This window comes from Gopherus flavomarginatus, chromosome 3, assembly GCF_025201925.1.
Source record: "Gopherus flavomarginatus isolate rGopFla2 chromosome 3, rGopFla2.mat.asm, whole genome shotgun sequence".
In the NCBI taxonomy this organism is placed as follows: domain Eukaryota; kingdom Metazoa; phylum Chordata; order Testudines; family Testudinidae; genus Gopherus; species Gopherus flavomarginatus.
The window spans coordinates 263,686,945-263,709,745 of record NC_066619.1 but is presented as its reverse complement, the minus strand read 5'-3'; the positions used below and the strand labels follow the sequence as shown (position 1 = coordinate 263,709,745).

The 22,801-nt window shown below is 44.6% G+C and overlaps 1 protein-coding gene and 1 long non-coding RNA gene across 7 annotated transcripts in view; both read left to right on the top strand.

The window, feature by feature from the left end:
- Positions 1–22,801, top strand: part of ACOX3 (acyl-CoA oxidase 3, pristanoyl) — a 69,974-nt gene that overhangs the window by 23,842 nt on the left and 23,331 nt on the right. For 5 of the 6 annotated variants that reach the window (XM_050947602.1, XM_050947600.1, XM_050947599.1 and 2 more), the window contains 4 exons: positions 15,886–15,982; positions 16,259–16,441; positions 21,027–21,149; positions 22,315–22,435. In XM_050947602.1, the coding sequence (XP_050803559.1) occupies positions 15,886–15,982; positions 16,259–16,441; positions 21,027–21,149; positions 22,315–22,435 (524 nt within the window). The remainder of the gene's footprint in view (positions 1–15,885; positions 15,983–16,258; positions 16,442–21,026; positions 21,150–22,314; positions 22,436–22,801) is intronic. The other variant, XM_050947601.1, reaches the window with a different exon arrangement.
- On the top strand, positions 12,861–15,725 carry LOC127048412 (uncharacterized). Its single transcript, XR_007773658.1, has 2 exons — positions 12,861–12,950; positions 15,341–15,725. It is a non-coding gene; the product is annotated as an uncharacterized LOC127048412 (long non-coding RNA).

The following is a 22,801-nucleotide window of genomic DNA, read 5'->3' as shown; positions in this document are numbered from 1 at the left end:
TAGTCTTTAACACAGCTTTTAGCCACCTACTCACCTGCCTTTTTGGATACCTTCCTTTGCTCTTCTGACATTATCTGCTTGCTCTACAGAAGTAGAATGTGGGTTTTCCACAGCAAACTTAATCAAAACAAGCCAAAGCATATCTATTCAGTAAGGAACGCTCCTGGGCTTGAAGCAGTTATGAGTTAGTGGCCTAGTGATAGATGCTTTTCAGCCCATCAGGCTGTTGAGGTAGGAGAACTAGGAACACACACATTGGTGGACACAGTCACACTGACTGAGCACTCAGAAGCAACAGCAGGCAGCTTTGGTGGAGGAGGACCAGAGTAATGCTGAAACCTAGATTTCAGACCTTACAGGGACTATCCATAACAACATTTAGAGATGAAAATGTTTATTTTGGTGTGAAATAAGTGACTACATAGTCTCAGACCAGATCGACTGGTCAATCCTGGCGCCTCTGTCAGTCGATCATGATATCCGGGCCACTAAAAGTCCAGCAGCGCAGCAGGGCTCAGGCAGGCTGCCTGCATACCGTGGCCCCATGCTGCTCCCAGAAGCGGCTGGCTACTGGCACATCTCTGCAGCCCCTGGGGATGGGGCGACAGGCAGGAACCAGCCAATGGGAGCTGCAGGGACAGTGCTTGTGGCTGTGAGCAGCGCACAGAGACACACTGTTCCCCTCCCTCCAGGGTGCTCAGAGACGTGCCGGCCGCTTCTGGGAGCAGTATGGAGCTATGGCAGGCAGGCAGCCTGTCTGAGCCCTGCTGCGCTGCCAGCCAGGAGTCACCTGTGGTAAGCACCTCCCGGCTGAAGCCTGCATCCCGCACCGCCTCCTGCACCCCAATCCCCTGCCTTAGATCACAATCCCCTCCTGCACCAAACTCCCTCCCAGAGCCCGCACCCCTTACCCTCTCCTGTACCCAACACTCTGCCCCAACCTGGAGCCCCCCCCACACCCAAATCCCTCCCAGAAAGAAACGAATATAACAACTGTTCTAAGAAGTAGGCTGTTTTGAATTAACTTAACTATATTCTACATGTTTGAAGACTGAAATGTAACCACAGAACGGCTTTAGGTTAATTAAAAGGCAAGTTTAGTATAGTGTTAATATCCTCAATGCCATAATTGTGATAATTTTGGTTAAAATTAGGAAAAAGACTTGTGTACAGGGGCCCCACAAAATCTAATAGCTCCAGACCCAAAGGAGAGTTAATCTGGCCCTGAAGCAAGGGCAAAAAACTAACCATATAAAATGAAGTGAGAGTCAGACTCATTAAAAACAAGAGAATAAAGATGAGAAATACTAGCACAACAGTCCAAAACGAAGCAGGCAGATATCCCACCACCAATAATATTTCATTTTAAGTTACTTGAGAGAATGAGGCCACAGCCTCAAAATTTGGACAACCAAGCTAACTTGTCAGACAAAAAAATCTGAAATTTTAAGCAGCTATGGATGAATGATTCCATTTTCTCCCAGCTTGTTTGCCAGTACTCACAGTTTCAGTAATAGACCTCTTTCCAGGCATCACTGCCCTCAAGGAAAGTCCCATAAGGCTGACCATTTGAGTGGATACAGGGAGAAGAAATACAATGGGAAATTCAGGTAGATTTCCCCCTAATAGCAAAACCAGCATTAAGTCAGACAGTTATTTTGAACCCTTTTTTGTTTTCCTTTTTTCTTTGCACAAGACTTTTTTCTAATGATTCCACTTGATTTTTGAAATGTAATGTATTACTGTGTATGCACCACAAACTACCATTCAGGAGGTGGCATTGTTGCATGGGTCTAAAACTGAATGGAGTAATTGAGCTTTGCATTTGCAAAGATGGAGTAGTGACACTGAAATTTATTTTTGAACTGCAGAATAGTTTAAGTACAGATCCACAAATACAGAAAGGATTTAATCTGGCGTGTGTGTGTATCACTGCTGAAACAATAGTTTATTTTATAGATCAGGGGTAGGCAGCCTATGGCACGCATGCTGAAGGCGGCACGTGAGCTGATTTTCAGTGGCACTCACACTGCCAGGGTCCTGGCCAATAGTCCAGGGACTGAGTTTTAATTAAATTAAAAACTTCTTAAACATTTTATAAACCTTATTTACTTTACATTCAACAATAGTTTAGTTATATGTTACAGATTTATAGATAGAGACCTTCTAAAAACATTAATGTATTACTGGCACACGAAACTTTACATTATAGTGAATAAATGAAGACTCGGCACACCACTCCTGAAAGGTTGCTGACCCCTGTTATAGATATTTGTCTGTAGGGGCACAGGATTTTAGAAGACTTTTCATTACACAGTTTATTTTCAAGTGTATGGGCAGTAACCAGTACTTTGAGATAAAATGCATACAGTACATTTAGATTGGAAGTCCATGCAGTACGTTGTAGAAAAGAAATAGCACACAACATGCTGTGTAGATGTCATGAGAAAGTCCCCTACGTTGGTTAGGATATCTGCTAATTTAAAGTAGTCATGGGTATTCTAACCAGTCTTTCAGTTTGCTTTCCCCTCTCTCAGGCTAATGGGTATATGTTATTTTTTATTAGGTATCATTTGTATAATGGCAGTGTCTAGGAGCCAGAGTGATGGCCTAGGACTCCATTGTGCTAGGTGCTGTATAAACAGAACAGATAGTCCCTGCCCCAAAGAGCTTGCATATAAAACGAGACAACAGGTAGATACAAGACGACAAATGGGAGAGTATAATGGGGTTGTCTGCCTCCCGAGTTTCTCCTTGTGGCTCTGAGGACCCTGCCTTGGTTTTCCCTTCTTTCAGGACTCCTCAAAAACCCCACACGGTCCAGAGGTATAAAATACAATTCCCTTCCCGGAGCGTCTGATTTATGAAGTTTTTAAATACCATTTCTGTCGGCCCTTCAGGCCCAAACCCTTTCCCCTGCTCAGGGAATCCCACAACCCTCTCCCCAGGGCCTGTGATTAGATTCAGGCTGGCTTCTTCCAGCTGGTTCCTTTATATTCCCCTAATTCAGTTCTTTCTGGATAAGCAGCAACATCCTTCAAACACAAAATAACTCAAAACTTAAAACCTCACCTAGTCTGCAGCTGGGCACAGCTCCTCCTCCTTGAGGAGCAGTCTTCCTGCTCTCAAAGCAGTAGCTTCCCAGTGTTTCAGAGTTCCCCGCAGTCTCTTTCCAAGCATCTGCCTTATCTATCCCAGGGCTGGTGGTCACCAGACCTTCCTCATTCTCTCCATCTGGGTAGGAAAGCGGGCTATGTCCCAGATGGTGCTGGGCCCATCTCCTGCTAAAATGGCCAGCCACCTTGTGACAAGGAGCACAAGGAAACAATGGGATGATATACTCAGCCCTGCATTCATTCATCTGACAGCATAAGCCACAGCTGTGAACTCACAGTGACAGAAAAGCTGCTGGGATGAAGGTCATGGTAGAGTAAGGCACCAGCACATCAAACTCTGCTGGAGAACCTGGAAGCCGCTGTCTCTACACAGAATTCAGCTGAGGTAATAGGTATGGCCAGGGTAGCAGATTCAGTGCATCTGCTCAGCAGCCTCTGGTATATGGGTTCTTTTGGTGTCTCAACCATAAATTAAAACTGCTTTCCAGAGGTGGAAACCACAAAGAAGGGTGAATGCTGACACTCCTCAGGAGATTAAGCTGCCCCACTACTGCAGGGGATTGTAGTGTGCATCCCAGGTACCAACAAGGGTAAATGTATTCCTAATGCTCCCAAATGTTGTAAATTGAATAAATCATGTCACATCAGTAATGGCTGTCTTTATTTGGATGTGTGGGGATGGGACATGAGGGTTCACAAGAACCCCAGTATCCCACTGCTTGCCCACACACATCTTGCAGAGCTAGCACAAAGGTCTGTCATAAATGCAGCCCGGGTAGTCGGGACTGGATGAACTGCTTCCCAGAAACACATGAAGCCCCAAAGGGAGTGGGAAGGGTGTGACCTGGGGCCTTCCTATACTAGCTTGCAGAGCAGGCAGGCTTTAGTATTCTCAGTGATGCGGGTGCATGCTGTGCAGTCCCTGTTTACCAGGCTTCATAAGGAGAAAGACCTCCCTGAGGCATATACCCTCCCTGACTCCCCTTAGGGTGGTACATCACCTCCTACTCAGGGCAATAGTTATATGCCACAATATGATCCCTAGAAAGCAAAAGACTACTTAAGTTCTTGTATGCTGTAGTTTCCATTGCGTGTGGAGATGAGAATGGGGCACGTTTCACCCCAATACGCAATTACTTAAAACTTTAGTATGTTTAATAGATGTTGCCAGCTATAAGACTGCCCGCACAAGGCCTGATTCTGATCTTATTTCTGTAAATCCTCCACGGAAATCAGTGGAGTTACACTGCTGTAAGACTGTCGGAAGCAAGATCAGAAGGCCCATAAGGAAAGTGATGTTGCAATTTTACATTCTGCTCTTGAGTTTTGCTACTGAAATAGAAGGAGCTAATGCCAGGATTTTTAAAAACGAATGCCTAAATTTAGGCTCCAAAATACTTGTACATATTTAGGCACCTATTAAGGACTGGTGTGGGGGGAGAAATTGCAAAAATTACGGGGTGAAATTGTATGGCCTGTGTTAAGGAGGTCAGATTAGATAAATAATGGTCCCTTCTAGTTTTGAAAACTACAAATCGATTGGGTTGCTTGGCTGAACTTTGGTTTCCTGGTAATGTAGACCCTAATATTTTTGTCAGGGGTTGGGTTTTCAAAAGCACCTAAGGGCTCTAGGAGCACAAGTCCCATTGAAAGTCATTGAATGGACTACTCTGTCTAACAAACTCATATCGACACCATCCCTGTAGTATATGAACATCTCGCAATCTAGGGGCACATGGCTTTTGAAAACCTCTCCCTAGGAGCCTAACTTTAGGCACCCATTAAAAAAAATCCAGGCCTATTTTTTTTAAATCTCTTTTCTTGTCTACCATTTACACAACATTTAGTGCATACATATTACAGTGTAGTATTAAAAAAACATTCTGCACATTGCAGACTTTACATTCTTTCCTCTCAAGTTATTCATCTTTTTCATTCAGTAACATAATGCAGCCACCAGAGGGTGTAACTGCATCAGAGCCTCAGTCATGCCTTAATATTTGAAGTCGTATAAAGTATCTGTCTGTTACTAGCAGTAGGGATGTGTTGCTTTGCTGCATTCTGTAAATGGAGATAATTTAAAAAAGAAACTGGGCTTGTGATATAGATCCAGTCAGGTGCCTCCTTTCTGGTCACCCACCAGACTGCTATGGGGAGAATTCAAACTTCTGGGTCCCTGAATGCTTTAAGCTGCCAGGGCCCAAACAAAGTTCAGAAATTGCCACCATCCTGGGGGCCCTGGGTACACTGTCAGGCTGCAGACTTTGAATCTAGCATTCCCTTCTGAAAACTGGAACCTGCTGTCCAGCTGCCTAGCCTGTGGGGACAATGGTGACCCTTCATAGTTTCCCGTACTTACACACACCTCTCTCAGAACTCCACCACAAAGATGTGCAGCTCCTGGGTTGCAGTTTAATTCTCTCAGGGGACAATGTGTTGGTCGTGGAGCATTTAACACAGAGATACATTTTGCAAGTATAACACATTATTTCTTGTTTACTTACCTGTATAAATCACAGGAGAACTCAAAGCATATAGAACGTAACATCCTAAACCCCTTGCTAGCTCACCCTGTCCTTGGGGGTCCCCTGCTACATGCCACCCCTACATGCTAGGTTGCTTCTCTCTTTCTCCACAACCGGAGACAAAATGGCCAAACGCCCCAGATAGGTCAACGCCTCTCTATTTATAACTTGTAACCCTCTCTGTCAGGAGATGTCCTTACCAACTTCTCCACCTGAGCAAAAACTTCTGCGAGGTGACTTTGGGGCCAAGGCAACCTCTCTCCTGCTAGACTAATTCTACAGTTGGGTTGGGAGCCTATTGTTCAAAGCTATTACATTTCAGTGGGCGAACATTTAAAGTCGGTTACCTTTTGTTGCCAGCCTTTAGAATTTCAACCCAGCAGGGAGGCAAACAGACCATAGAGAAGGCGAAAGGCTGAAGCTTCAAAATGGAGTTTGCAGTTAGGTCAAGATACATGGAGTTCATAATCTCACACAGAATTCATAAATTGTACAGACAGGTTCCCAGATCGTCATAGCTTGTGACCTTTTTTGCTTCTCTGTAATATATATAAAAAGGTGTAAAAGGAGAGGTTTGGGAGGAGAGAATTTGGAGTTGGTGGTGAGTAGGGCAACATGTATTTCTTTTTTCTCTGCTGTTTTTTCACCTTAGAAATTCAGATTTTGTCTGCCTGGAAGGCGCTCTGGCTTTTTCTACTGTAGCAAAATTGCTGATTCCTGAAAATGTACATCAGCAAATGATTGCAACTGTGTTCAGCTGTGACCAAGGCCAGCTGTGACCAAGGCAAACTGTGTTTAGTACCCTTTCAGAAACGTATAGGTTTAGTTGGCTTTTTTGGGGGGAGGAGAGGGTTATTACCGCCTATTTCATTTCAATAACAGACTAAAACTTCGGAAAAATACAGTATGTTAATGAGTCAACATCCACTAAGCCAACATCCACTTCACTGAGGTGTGAACTCTCATATACAACCTGCTCCGAGATATTCAGGAGGTTCTCTAGAAAAATCATGGCAGGGCAGACTCAATGTTCCTGATACTACCAATTGAAAAAAACCAAAACAATCCAAGGAGGTTGGGTCACCATCACAGTTGCCAACTTTCATGTGGTAAATAAGCACCCCGACTTTCACACTAAGCCAAAAATCAAGCTAATCCCATTTCAAAACAAAGCCAAAACAAACCAATCCCTGAGAACCCCGACATTCTATGTGACTAGATCGCCCAGTGTGTAGTCTGGGACTGTGGTGGGCCCATTGTGCATCCCTGACTCTCTTCCCCCCCTTGTTCTACTTGCTCCCCCTTGCCGGGCGCCGATCAAAAAAAAAGAAGCAACAAGCTACAAGCCAAAAACTAGCCAACAAGCAACTCACAAGCCAATTAAGCCCCAAACAAGCCCAATATCTGTGTTTTTTTCATGGGTTTGGCACATTGGATCACCATGTCTTGCTTTTTGCCTGGTGAGTGTGTGTTATAGCTCCCCTCTGAGAATCTGTTACACCCCCACAGCTAGGAAGACTTTGCTCTTCCATTTAAGTTGCAGCAGCTCATGCTTTTTGTTTCAGAGTTCGCCCGTTCAACTCTGTGTCGGCCAAGATGGCAGCTGTCACACAAGCTCACATCTTTCATAGGCCCCTTTTAACTACATTATTAATTAGTTGTATTGCAGTAGCTCTTGGGAGCCCCAATCATGGACCTAGGCACTGCACAAACACAGACCAAAAAGACAGGCCCTATCCCAAAAAGCTTAGGATCTAAATCTAAGATGTCTTGTGAAACATCATGAGTTTGCACTGACTCTGACTGGCTGCTCACAGTAATAAAGCAAACAGATTGAAATATATTAACATGTTAAACAAATTAAAAAACAAACAGTCTATGTGAAGTTCTACAAATTTGAACACGCCCAAGTCAGGCAGTGTCAAAGCTGCAGTTCTCCTAATAACCCTGACTCACACACAGTGAGTGTCCTGTATATTGTAAAGTCTCCATTTAAGTTTAATAATTCACATTGCACAGCAACTAATTAATGTTCTCCATCTTCTCTCTAAATTATTTTATATTAAAAAAAAAAAAAAACGAAAATCTCAAACAGAACATCCTGGAGTGCACGGCCTAAGCTGTGATCGTAGTCCTTATCCTTCCTCACCCCTCTCTGCAATTTTTCACTCCCGCTCATTTTGGCGCATCTAAAATTAAGGCCCCAGCCCTGCAGTGAGCTCCCCGCAGCCTCGCCACAGAGTCTCACCGGAACGAGTGTGGCTCTCTGCAGATGCAAGCATCCACCCACAGAGAGCTCACTGCAGGATTGGGCCTTACTGTAAGCATAGTGAGGCGGGGGTCTCTGTCTTTCTGGCTCTTCCATGAAGTGCCGGCACAATTGTAACTGTATAAAATGAGGTGGGCATATTAACATAGCTACTGTCTGTTACTGTTAGCGATGCAAGTTTCTACTTTTGACTCTTGCAATATGGCCTAAAAGGCTGCTTTAATAACTTTTCCCCAGCTTCCTGGCACCCTTCCTTCTCTTCAACCTCATCCCTTTGTGAGCTACCAGATTCTCAAATGTGTGACTGATCTTTCTGTCTTCTGCAGGCTTTTCACCATCCCTTTACTCTGCCTCTAACATGATTTGATCATTGTGCCCTGTCACCATCACTTGATCCCAAAGCTTCCAATCCCATCCCCCTACTGGCTACATCTGGGTAGGAGGATTAAAGGGATTGTCACTTCAACATTCTCAAGATAGTTAAAAACAGAAGGCCATCAAAAGAGATCTGAGTGGGTTTGAAATTCCCCAAAAGCACAGTCTTGCCATCTGCACTGCAAGTAACAGCTTATTACTTTAGTACGGGCAAAGGGAGTGTGCAGCTTTTCCAGCTGCTCACTTTTATCCATGTTACTGTGCTCTAGATTAATGATTATAGCATGATTTAAGGGAAAAGAGATTAACTTTGCTTGAAATGTTCTCTGCACCACTGGCAAGAGACCTGACGGAGAGGCTGCTGTGGGATTGTGACTTCACCCTGCCTCACTGTTCCAGGCAGGAATACGCATAGCCCAGTTATTCATCAGTGATGAATGGAGGTGGATGGTAGAAAACCTCAGAGTACTAGATTTAAAACATTTCCTGTGTATATTATTTGTAAAATATTGTATGTGGGGCACTAATTAGCAGTGGGACACTGTTAACCCTAGATCCCTGACACAGAGGCTACTATGGGGATGTGATTGCCCTTCTCAAGCAGGATTGTGCATGCAAGAATGCAATGTTAATGGCTGCTGAATGGTGATGGGTGAAAAGTTTGGAGAGCAGTATATTCATTACTTTGTTGGGCTGCAGTCCAATGTTTAATACAGCAAGGAGTAAGGCACAATTTTTTAACAGTGTGGGTGATTAACCACAGGAACAAACTACGAGGGGAAATGGCAGAAGTCTAAATCAAGATGGGATGCCTTTATGGAAGATCTGCATTAGCCAAACAAGTTGAGCTCACTACAGCAGTTAATGGGGTAACATTCGATGGCCTGTTGTGTTATACAGGAGGTCAGACTCAATCTAGTGGTCCCTTCTGGTCTTAAAATCTATGAACTTGTCAACTAATCCATGGCCAAGAACACACAACCGGAGGCAGACCCCCATGGAATTATCCCAACCATGTATATTTACAGATAAGAGCCATCTGTCAGAACACAAAATGAGTCAAACCCTGATCACACTAACTGTTCTACAATGGAGGCCATAGGAAAGGTGGATTCCTGTGTCACCGGTACATGTACCTTGCCCATTGCATAGACTCTTGTGTGCTGTACAGTTACACAAGCAGCTCTTCCATTCATTTAAATGGATTTTCCCCTAAACTTGTTGACAGATCTGGTCTGTCTCTGTTTAATATGTTTTCTGAGAGAATAGGCATTCAAAATGTGATCTATAACTTTATGAAATCTTATTTATTTTTAGTATGTTCCAACATCACCTTCCAATTGGTGTGTATGGTTAACTATAAAAAATAAAAAGATTTTAAAAAGCATAAAAGCTCTTGGAGAACTGGCTATAGTTTCATAAGCCCATCCAAATCCAAGGTCCTACATGCATCTGCTTTTATTTTCATCATTAATCTTCATACACAATAAATCTCACTTCTTCACTCATGGTCGTTGTCAGTGGATTTGTAACTTATCTTTCTGCCCAGTTATTCAAGCTTTTTAAAGGTTTTACCATTTGCTATATGGATTTATTTAGACATTAGCTGAGGAAAAAGCAGCAAATATGTAACCCATAAAGTGTAATACCAAGAAGATTAGTTACTGTTAAGCGAATGTAATTTAATTTTCTGGTTCACTAGTTATAAGAAATGTGATAGTATGGATTTTTTTTCCATCAAGGTCATTCTGGATAATCTTTTATGCAGTATAGAGATGATCAAACAATACTCTGTATGTCTGGCATTTTGTTTTTATAGCTGGCCATTAAGAGCGTTCAATACAACAAAAAGCAACTTACTTTGTTAATTCTTTTCTTCCTTAGAATTAGTAGGTGAAAATATGTGGGGAACTTCTATTCTCATTAAATAGCTATACATCATCAGTATGGTGTTACAGAAGAGACTCACTGGACTTGAAGTTGCGTATTAAAGGCTCAGAATATTCACATGAGTAGCTTTGTACAAGTGTATAGTCGTACTGAAATAAGTGGAGCCACTCACATAAGTAAAATTATTAGCATGCATAGGTATTTGCAGAATTGTACCCATATGCTAATTTAACACAAATCAGATTGGCTCTGTTTACTAAACTTTTAATATTGAGGCTGGATTTTAAGTGTGTGTGACTGAATGCATATCAGGCTTCCAATTAAGATTGAACTAACAGAGTGACATTTAGCAGAGTATATCAGATTTATGAATGGAGAGGTGATGCAAGCACATGAAATTATCCTTGATTTCAAAGCATGGTTTGCGATAGTAGTTTATTGACCATCACTTTTTAAATCACTTGCTGCCTGAGGCATCTCTCTCCAGGTAGCAACTGCTGCCTCTAGTCCTGCTCCTACCTCTCCACAGGTAATGTCGGAAGCACTCTTAATCAGGGATGGAGCTTTCTTCTAGAATCAACAAAGAGAGAACAGACTGTGATAGGTCTTTTGCTCACCCTGTCCCCCATATTTTTTAGAGAAAGAGAAGCTGGACTGGATGAGTCCATCCCTGACATTGGCTCAGCTATCTCAGATGGTTTTACTTATGCTTTGCCAACTCCTTGCCCACCTCTGTGAGTGGAAACTAGCTGTTGGCCTCTAGAACTTGCCCTCCCTCTTGTGCTCGCACAAGGAATGCAGGTAGCCCATATAGGGAAGCAAGGGGTATTAAGAACCAGTGTGGGTGCGTGAGGTAGGTTACAATCTTCTCCACTGAAATTACTACTGGAAGTATTGTTATTCACTTCAGTAGGACAGCTCCCAGTCATAATAAGCATTACATGCCCCCAGTAAGTGTTTACAACTACAGCAGGGTCTCCTCTTGTACCTAGCCTGTACACTTTGTCACTAACAAATATTAAGTGGGGACAGGCTGATGGGGAGGTTTTTTTGCTTTGATGGTTTTATTTCAGAAGTGGGGAGAGTAGAGGGTCGCATATAAACCAAAAGATTTATCTTAAAAAAACAAAAACAAACACACACACCACACAACAACAAAACCCACATTTTTTATAGAGGATCCAAAACCATTGTCCAAGATGGATTTCTGTAAATATTGTATGAGGCTCCACCACCTTCACCGAGTAGTACCTTACTCGGTGAGTAGTCCCACCAAAATCAGTGGGACTATATGCAGAGTAAGGGTTCAAGAATCTGATGCTCAGTTAGACCGCACATTTCAACCATTTGTATGTGTATATATTGCTCAGTCAAAAAATGCCTTGTATCTCTGAAGCAGAATTAATACAATACGCAGATACGTTTCCTTAGAAATTACTCATATTTTTAAAGTACCTGTAGCATTGCAAAGCTTATATAATTTATTGATGTGAAAGATCTGGCTCTCTCACATGCTATTAAATATATTTGCCTGTATTGGCAAGCATGAGGAATTTGCTTTGATTATTAATACAGATTTTCAAGCAATATTAGATGCTGAGATATTCAGAAATGTAGCTGGTGTTATGATACCATGCCAGCCCTTACTTTCTATTTGGCTGAAAATGACTAGTACAGGATTCTCTGAAAAATGTGTCCTGTTTATGCAGCTTCTATCAATATTACATTGAGTGTCAGAACTTAAGAAAAGATTCTCCTACTCATTTCTTTTTAAGATGCTACATCACATCAGCAAGCAAAAATCATAGCTGGAGCTCCTGTACAAATAATGCCTTTTTCCAGTTCCCTTTCACTGGGTTGATTCTACATGGTTCTTGTTGATGTTAGATATTTGATCAAATTCAGGGCCCTGTTGTGCTAGGGATTGTACAAACACATAGTAATAGACATCCCTGCCCCCAAAGAATGTACAAACTTAGAACCAGACTGATTTCCTTATTTATATTGAGCAGTATTTTACATCATGAGTGAGCCATTCCGTTCAGTGGTATTATTTGTGGAGTAACATATGATTTGAAGTGTAGAGGAGCAGACTCACCCCTGCGGTGCCTTCTGCTGGTGACTTCCAGGAAGTAGCTCATTCCAGCTCCTGAGCACCCTCTGCAGGCCAGTGATCTGCCTGTCCTCTGTCCCCCATGTCCCTCCTAGACCCAGTGCCCTGTTGTCCAGGGTGCTGCCCCCGGCAGTAACCCCACCACCACTCTTAGGGTCTCCCCTCCCCAGGGAACCCCACCCACTATCCCCACCTCACCTCAGTATACAGCTACTGCCAGTCATTGTCTAGCCCCTGCATCCTGGGGCAGACTGCAGTATCAGCCTACTCATCACTGGCAAGGTTGGGTTTGGACCTGCTGCCTTTGCCTACCCCTAGACTGCCCTCTGCAACCCCCAGTACCTTTTAGCCCAATGCTAGGCCACAGCCTGGGCCTTTCCAAGCTAGTGCTCTCCAGCCTTTCCCCAGCCCTGCTTCACTCAGGTACCTTTTTTCTGACACCCTGCAGCCAGGCCCAGCTTCCTCTACCACCAGAAAGAAACTATTTGGGCTCCTGGCTCACAGCCTTTTTATGCAGGCCAGCTGTGGCCTGATTGGGGCGTGGTCCAGCTGCAGCCACTTCCGAATCATCCCAGTTTAGCAGCTTCCAGCCACAACCTAGCCCCAGGGCTGTTTTAAGCCCTTTCAGGGCAGGAGCGGGGTAACCACCCTGCTACAACAAGGTAGACACCGTCCCGGGCCGTAGCATCTTTAATAACCTCTATCTGGTCCGGGATCTCTTAGAGCTTGGGTGCAGGGATGGTCTGTCGTTCGCCTTCCTGTCCCTGGATCAGGAGAAGGCGTTCGACAGGGTGGACCACGGGTGCCTCCTGGGCACTCTGCGAGCGTTGGGCTTCGGGTCCCAGTTTGTGGGTTTTCTCCAGGTGCTGTACGCTTCCGCAGAGTGTCTGGTCAGGCTCAGCTGGACCCTGACCGAACCGGTCGGCTTCGGGCGGGGAGTGCGGCAGGGGTGCCCCCTCTCGGGCCAGCTGTACGCTCTGGCCATCGAGCCCTTCCTCTGTCTCCTCCGCAGGAGGTTGACGGGGTTGGTGCTTCGGGAGCCGGAGCTGCAGCTGGTCCTGTCGGCGTACGCCGACGATGTGTTCCTCGTGGTCCAGGACCCGGGCGACTTGGCGCGGGTGGAGGCTTGCCAGGCGGTGTACTCGGCGGCCTCCTCCGCCCGGGTCAACTGGGTCAAGAGCTCTGGCCTGGTGGTCGGGGACGGGTGGCAGGCAGGCTCCCTCCCACCTGCGCTCCAGGCCATCCGGTGGAGCGCGGGTCCGCTGCTCTCTCTCGGCGTTTACCTTTCCGCCACGCATCCGTCTCCGCCGGAGAACTGGCACAGTTTGCAGGTCAGGGTGACAGAGCGGCTCCGGAAATGGACAGGACTCCTCCGGTGCCTTTCCCTTCGAGGGAGGGCACTGGTGCTCAACCAACTGGTCCTGTCCATGCTCTGGTACCGGCTCAACGCCCTGGTCCCGGCCCCGGGTCTCCTGGCCGACCTCCGGAAGGTGGTTCTGGAGTTCTTTTGGCCAGGACTGCACTGGGTCCCTGCAGGGGTACTCCACCTGCCCCTGGAGGAGGGAGGGCAGGGCCTGAAGTGCCTGCGCACTCAGGTCCACGTCTTCCGCCTCCAGGCACTGCAGAGGCTCCTTTATGGTGCGGGTAGTCCGGCGTGGAGAGCCCTGGCGCACGCCTTCCTGCGCCGCTTCCGAGGGCTCCGATACGACCGGCAGCTCCTTTATCTCGAACCGAGGGGTCTTCCGCGAGACCTCTCCGGGCTGCCGGTCTTCTACCAGGACCTCCTCCGGACCTGGAAGCTGTTCTCTGCGACCAGGTCCGTGGCGGCCACCGAGGGGGCTGACCTCCTCGCGGAGCCCCTGCTACACAATCCCCAGCTTCGTGTGCAGGTGGCGGAGTCCCCCGCGGTGCGCCAGAGGCTGGTCCTGGCGGAAGCCACCAGGGTCGGAGACCTCCTGGACTACGACCGAAGAGGCTGGCTGGATCCCCTGCCGCTCGCTCACCGCATGGGGCTCTCCAGACCTTGCACTCCCCGGCGCGTACTCCAGGAGCTGGAGGCCGCTTTGCCGCCCGCTGCTCGGGCCTACCTCGACCGGGTCCTGCAGGAGGGCACGCCCCGCCCACCCCCCACCCCAAGCCCTCCGGACCTTTTCATCGGGCCTCTGCCCCGTAGGCCCGACCGGCCCCCCCGTCCCTTCTCCGCAAGCCGGCTGCACGACCTGCAGCCAGTCCGTTTCCAAACCGCGCCGAGGAAACAGCTCTACACGCTCGTGCTCCACACCCTTCACTTCCTCACCCTCGTGTCCCGCCCTGATACGAAGTGGCAGGACCTCTTGCCACCTCTGGAGGGTGAGGAGCCCCGGTGGGCCAGCCTCTACTCCACCCTGGTCCCAAGGCCCACTGGGGATATCAGTTGGCGGCTCCTCCATGGGGCCGTGAGCACGGGCGTGTACTTGGCGCGGTTTACCCCTGTCCCAGACACCTGCCCCTTCTGCGGCGTGAGGGAGACCCTGGCGCATGTTTACTTAGAGTGCGCCAGGTTGCAGCCCCTACACCGGCTCCTCACAGCCATCCTCTTACGTTTCTGGTTACACTTTTCCCCTCACCTCCTTTTGTATGCACTCCCTATCCGTGGCCCCACGAAGTCCCGGGACCTCCTGATCAACCTCCTCCTCGCCCTGGCGAAAAAGGCCATCCACGCTACCAGGGAGGAGAGGTTGGCCGATGGAGACTCCGGTGACTGTGGGGCTTGCTTCCGCTCCATGGTCCGATCACGCATCCGGGCGGAGTTCCTCTGGGCGGCGTCCACTGGCTCCCTTGACGCCTTCGAGGAGCAGCGGGCGCTGTCCGGGGTTCTCTGTTCGGTGTCCCCATTAGGTTCTCTCCTTCTGACCCTTTGACCTCACTCCTGTCCCTGTTCTTTTATTAGTTGTCCCCCGCACTCAGTGGGTTCTGTGGCCCTGTGGTTCCTCCCCTTAGGCTGGGGGAGGATCCTTTAGCAGTGGGCGGGCTTCACCCGCCCACTTCCCAGACACCCAATAGGTACAACAAGGTAGACAAAGGTTTCATTGTTCCCATTTGTATATAGATGGGAAACTGAGGCACAGAGTGAAATCGCTTGCATAAGTCCATCTCTAGTGTCTTAACCATAAGACAGTCCTTCCTCTCATTGCTTTTCTTTCTGCAAAATCTCTTTTAAAGATAATCACAGGACATTATATTTTAAATATGAGCAGGTCGAATGACTCAGCACAAGGAAAATACAGGTGAGGGTCTTTCCTGAAGGCATAATATTTATTTCCAAAAACCAAAACAAATTTAACATAAGAAAAAAAAAAAAGAACAGAAAACTTACCCAGCTTGCATTTCATAGAACCTTTTTATGTGGAGACCTGTATTCTCACAGGCATCGTCCTCTCTGTGGCAGAATCTGATCCTAAAAATACCTGTGTTGTGATATTATTTTCAGTTCACTGATGTGCATTACATCTTCATGCAGCCATTAATTCATCATGGCAGTCTGTTGGGGCATATACCCAAGCTATGTTGTGATGAATGTGCCTGTTTTACTATTAATATATTTATGTACTTGAACAGATTTGCTATGTTTCACAATGTCAAGATACCTAAAGAAAACGTATTGAACAGAACTGGAGATGTCACAGCGGAGGGAGTATACGTTAGCTCATTTAAGGTATGAAATTAACTGTATGCGCAATTAATCCAGTCTATTAGATATACTACGAAAGAATTGTTTGTATTTTTTTTTCAAATCAATTAACTGCTCCCTTATATTTTCGGGGCTGAATGGGGTTTTAGCCATGCATTTGCCATTAAAGTCAATGGGTGCTAACTCCTTGAAAGTATAACATTTGGCATAACTACCAGGATTCTGATGTTGCAGGTAGTGCAATTATGAAGTTATGGAATGGCTGAACCTGCCCATTTAGCATGTCTTTTATTCCCTCAGGATCTCAAGCAACGTTTTGGCGCTTCTCTTGGGGCTCTGTCCAGTGGTAGAGTTATGATCATAGGCATGTCTGTGGTTAATTTAAAGCTTGCCCTATCAATAGCCATTCGCTTCTCAGCCACACGCCGTCAGTTTGGACCAACAGATGAAGAAGAAATACCAGTCCTGGAATACCAAATGCAGGTACTAATTAAATCTACAATGTGACATTTCATTCAAATCTAGGGAATGTATTCAAATGTAAAGCAAGATCCTCAGCACATGCACATCTGCACTGAAAGCAATGAAGTTACAGTAGTTTACACCAGCTGAATGTCTGGCCCTATAGACTTCCGAAGGTTTGATTCTCAGTAAGACATGGTCTACTCTACCAACTTCTCTAATCACACCCCTGACCACATAGTTATACTCACCTAACCCGCACTGTAGACGGAGCTATGTCATTGGGAGGGCTTCTCCCACCGAGATAGCTACTGTCTCTCAGGGAGATGGAGTACCTAGGCCAATGGGAGAATCTCTCCCAGCAGCACTGGTTGAATCTTCACTAAGCACTAACTGCTGCTGCACTGTAAATGTAGACAAGCCCTTAGGCCCCTTTACATCACTCTGGCAATGTAAAGAGGCCTTAAAGCTCACACCGCTCACTGCCAGAGAGGTGTAAACTGGCTTTATGTAAATAAGAATCAGACCCTGGAATACTGAAACCCCAATACATTGTTGAGCTCTTAGAAGCAAATTTCTGAGGGAGCTTATTGTTACTTTTCAGAAACTCTGGGTCCATATCAACTTTCATCATGCTTTCTTTTGTGTTGGTCTGCCCTACATTGACATCATCTTCCAGTCTATTCCCAATGCAGCTGCTAAGATCATCTTCCTCACCTGTTGTTCTGATCGTGTCACCCCATGTGCTGAATCCTTCTCCTGGCTTTTACTACTCCACTGCGTCAAATTCAAGATTCTCATCCTGACCTTCAAGGTCCTCACAGCTCTGCCTCTCTCTATTTATTTGCTTTGGTCTCACATTTCATTTCTTCCATAGTCCCTGACTCCCTCTTTTCCACATCTCCTACAGCCAGTGTTGCACCTACTTCCATGATGTCCCCTCTCCATCGAGCACCTTCCTTCATCTGACCCATAAGGGCTGTACTCTAGATCATCCTCAAGAACCACTTCTTCCTTGAGGCTGTCAAGAGACAACTAATCATAGATAAGTTAGGAGCAGTCAGATACCATTGAAGTGTAAATTATTTAACAAATCAAGAAGTGCATAATTTATATAACACCTGTGCCTCTTGATTATATTTCTCTTTCTCTCCTTTTGATTTGGCTTGTCATCTTCAATTGAAAGTTCTTTGGGGTAGGGTTTTTGTATGTAAACATTGTCTACAACATTGTGGGTATTAAAGAAAACAATAAGAAGAATTCCCTCCACCTTACCATTGGTTTTATCAATGCACAGTTCGTTAGCATGTTTGTGTGCATTACTTTAGCATTTTTTCTTTATTAACCTTTGAAAATATAGAAATAATTATTTGTATTGCTGTAGCCCACGTCAGAAGCTGTACAAACACAGGATAAAAAGATGGTCTCTGCACCCAAAGAATTTCATTGAATGAATGTGCTGGTTTAATCTGATGTTATCAAAAATTAATAGGAATCATAGACTCATAGACTCTAGGACTGGAAGGGACCTCGAGAGGTCATCGAGTCCAGTCCCCTGCCATCATGGCAGGACCAAATACTGTCTAGACCATCCCTGATAGACATTTATCTAACCTACTCTTAAATATCTCCAGAGATGGAGATTCCACAACTTCCCTAGGCAATCTATTCCAGTGTTTAACTACCCTGACAGTTAGGAACTTTTTCCTAATGTCCAACCTAAATCTCCCTTGCTGCAGTTTAAGCCCATTGCTTCTTGTTCTATCATTGGAGGCTAAGGTGAACAAGTTTTCTCCCTCCTCCTGATGACACCCTTTTAGATACCTGAAAACTGCTATCATGTCCCCTCTCAGTCTTCTCTTTTCCAAACTAAACAAACCCAATTCCTTCAGCCTTCCTTCATAGGTCATGTTCTCAAGACCTTTAATCATTCTTGTTGCTCTTCTCTGGACCCTCTCCAATTTCTCCACATCTTTCTTGAAATGCGGTGCCCAGAACTGGACACAATACTCCAGTTGAGGCCTAACCAGCGCAGAGTAAAGCGGAAGAATGACTTCTCGTGTCTTGTTTACAACACACCTGTTAATGCATCCCAGAATCACGTTTGCTTTTTTTGCAACAGTATCACACTGTTGACTCATATTAAGCTTGTGGTCCACTACGACCCCTAGATCTCTTTCTGCCATACTCCTTCCTAGACAGTCTCTTCCCATTCTGTATATGTGAAACTGATTGTTCCTTCCTAAGTGGAGCACTTTGCATTTATCTTTATTGAACTTCATCCTGTTTACCTCAGACCATTTCTCCAACTTGTCCAGATCATTTTGAATTTTGACCCTGTCCTCCAAAGCAGTTGCAATCCCTCCCAGTTTGGTATCGTCCGCAAACTTAATAAGCGTACTTTCTATGCCAACATCTAAATCGTTGATGAAGATATTGAACAGAACCGGTCCCAAAACAGAACCCTGCGGAACCCCACTTGTTATACCTTTCCAGCAGGATTGGGAGCCATTAACAACTACTCTCTGAGTACGGTTATCCAGCCAGTTATGCACCCACCTTATAGTAGCCCCATCTAAATTGTACTTTCCTAGCTTATCTATAAGAATATCATGCGAGACTGTATCAAATGCCTTACTGAAGTCTAGATATATCACATCCACCGCTTCTCCCTTATCCACAAGGCTCGTTATCCTATCAAAGAACGTTATCAGATTAGTTTGACATGATTTGTTCTTTACAAATCCATGCTGGCTATTCCCTATCACCTTACCACCTTCCAAGTGTTTGCAGATGATTTCTTTGATTACCTGCTCCATTATCTTCCCTGGCACAGAAGTTAAACTAACTGGTCTGTAGTTTCCTGGGTTGTTTTTATTTCCCTTTTTATAGATGGGCACTATATTTGCCCCCTTCCAGTCTTCTGGAATCTCCCCCGTCTCCCATGATTTCCCAAAGATAATAGCTAGAGGCTCAGATACCTCTTCTATTAACTCCTTGAGTATTCTAGGATGCATTTCATCAGGCCCTGGTGACTTGCAGGCATCTAACTTTTCTAAGTGATATTTAACTTGCTCTTTCCTTATTTTCTCTTCTAAAGCTACCCTCTTCCCGTAAGCATTCACTATACTAGACATTCCTTCAGACTTCTCAGTGAAGACCGAAACAAAGAAGTCATTAAGCATCTCTGCCATTTCCAAGTCTCCCGTTACTGTTACCCCCTCCTCATTGAGCAGTGGGCCTACCCTGTCCTTAATCTTCTTCTTGCTTCTAATGTATTGATAAAAAGTCTTCTTGTTTCCCTTTATTCCCATAGCTAGTTTGAGTTCATTTTGTGCCTTTGCTTTTCTAATCTTGCCTCTGCATTCCTGTGTTATTTGCCTATATTCATCCTTCGTGATCTGACCTAGTTTCCATTTTTTATATGACGCCTTTTTATTTTGTAGGTCACGCAAGATCTCAAGGGTAAGCCAAGGTGGTCTTTTGCCACATTTTCTATCTTTCCTAACCATCGGAATAACTTGCTTTTGGGCCCTTAATAGCGTCCCTTTGAAAAACTGCCAACTTTCCTCAGTTGTTTTTCCGCTCAGTCTTAATTCCCATGGGACCTTGCCTATCAGCTCTCTGAGCTTACCAAAATCCGCCTTCCTGAAATCCATTGTCTCTATTCTGCTGTACTCCCTTCTACCCTTCCTTAGAATTGCAAATTCTATGATTTCATGATCACTTTCACCCAAGCTTCCTTCTACTTTCAAATTCTCAACAAGTTCCTCCCTATTTGTTAAAATCAAGTCTAGAACAGCTTCCCCCCTAGTAGCTTTTTCAACTTTCTGAAACAAAAAGTTGTCTGCAATGCAGTCCAGGAACTTATTGGATAGTCTGTGCCCCGCGGTGTTATTGTCATGAACTTGAATGGCATCACCCTGAGCATCCCTGTGAAGAAGGTTCATTTACTTTACTGATTTAAAGAGCCATTACAAAAATAGCTAGTTGGGAATTTTTCAATTTAACATTTTTCATTGAAAAATGCCAATTTGTCAAAACCATAATTGTTCACTGGAGAGGGTTGATTACAACAAATTTCTCAATCCAAAGAAGTTTTTAAATTGTCAAAATTATGTTTGAAATGTAAAACTCCAGTCTTCTGGTTGAAAATGACTTTTCATTTAAACTAATTGTGGGAGGAAAAAAACAAAAACAGAATCAAAACATTTCAAAATTATTGAAATGTTTCAATTGACCCAAATTATTATTATTATTTTTGTTGAGGGGATGGGGATTTTGGTTTATGAAAAGCTGACTTGTCTTGATTTCGGAGGGATTTTTTTTTTTTTGGAAATCTCTAATTTTTGTGGGACAGGCAAATTGTTTCACATCCAGCTCTAATTACTAATTGAACATAACCACAAACAACATAGTCTGTATTTGGATAGGGTATTGTGGGGCGGGAGAGCAGATGCTTAATAATTAAAAGACTGAAGTTGAAATATGGTCGTTTTTTAGAAACTGAAACAATATACCATAGGGGTTCTGAGTATCCTTGGAAAAGCCCCTAATAATATGTATATATCAACCTTCCCTCACACAGATTTAATTTTCATTCCAGCAGTGGCGTCTGCTTCCCTATCTGGCAGCTACATATGCCTTAGACCATTTTGCCAAGTCTTTGTTCATGAACTTCATAGAATTTCACATAGGTCTTCTGATGAAGGATAAGAGTCCAAGACAGGTGAGATGTTTATACATATCCTTTTAATTGCAACTCGGGTTTTCAATGCAGTAAACTTCCAATTGTTGAACAAAGGACCTGTATACACAAGTGGCTCAGAAATGAGGGGAAGAGGGGAGAAACATTAGTGTTAAAGGCCAGGAAGGCAGTTAACTGATCACGAGTTTATGTTCTGATGACTTCAGTGGGATTTAAGCATACATGCAAGTTCTTTCCAAAACAGAGATGTTTCTTCTTGAATAGGGGCCTAAGTAATTACTGTTCACTGCACCTTCAATAGGCTCTTGCAATATGCACTACTTATACTAAACAATCTGTTCCACCTTGTATTTAGTTGTGACACATAGAATACCTTTCCCAGACCTGAAGAAGAGCTCTGTGTAAGATCAAAAGCTTGTCTCTTTCACCAACAGAAGTTGGTCCAATAAAAGATATTACCTCATCCACCTTGTCTCTCTGCATTGCCTTAATGAAGATTCAGTTTTGGTCAACTGAAATTGACACTGCATGAGATACACGACAGAGAGTTTCTGTCATAAGCCAGAACAGTATCTTTTCAGTCAGGCTCAAGTTTCCAATTGAAGTTAATACATTTGAAAATAATTCAACTGTAAAATATTAACATTTCTGAAATGTGGGTTAAATGAGCAGTACAATGAATTTCTTGGCAATCTCTGTAAAGGAAATATTTTTCTCTCTCGGCACCTGTATAGGGCCTGACTCTGACCAGCATAAGTGCACTATATAGTTTTTTTATTGTCTTTTTGTAAATAGAATTATTTTTGTAATAACTTAAGGTGGAATTCACCCCTGTGTCAAGGTCTGCACAGTGACTGTTTATCACTTCAGTCTCACTTAAACCCTCGGGCTTTGTGCAGGTCAAGTTAAATGGTGTATACGCCTTGCACTCTGGTTAGTGTGTATTGCATGCCTCCTTTTGTGACCAGTCCATAGAGGATGTGGGTCTGTTTACAGCTCACAGCTAGAGAGCCTGGCTCTTTTTTGTTCAAGAGGTATTCAGGCTTTTAATACCTGGTTCAATCCCTGGTCTTGATAAAGTCTGTGGCAGTCACAGGGATGAATTTCACCCTTAGTTTTTTGTGTGTACTCTTGAACTTATTTTGTTTAAAAAACATTATTTACCGTTAGCTTATTTTTTACAAAGGCTGAAATTGGACGTGAGATTCATGCCTTGTCTACTGGTGGTAAACCACTGGCCTCCTGGACTGCCCAGCAAGCAGCCCAGGAATGTCGAGAAGCTTGTGGAGGACATGGTTACCTGGCCAGTAAGTTACAAACTCCTGAACAGATACAGTCAGTTAAAGATTGTTTGCACACATTTCTATCACAGTTTTTGTTGTGTACAAATGTACGCATCAGTGGCAGTAAGTTTTCAAAAGGGCTTTGGCCCAATCTTCCTTTTTACAGATTGTGACGGTGTCCCCAGGGTACAAACTGGATCTGTCAGACCGCTATGCCCCCTTAATCCTCCAGCCTGGGCTGTCTCCCACAGTGCTATGCTGGTGACAAACAACCAACCCCTCCTGGTGCTATTATCACTCAGCCATCAGCATGTGGAGACTCATACCCAGCAGTCACCCCAGAAATATACCATCTTTCACTGCTCAAACCTCTCTTGGACAGTGCAAGCT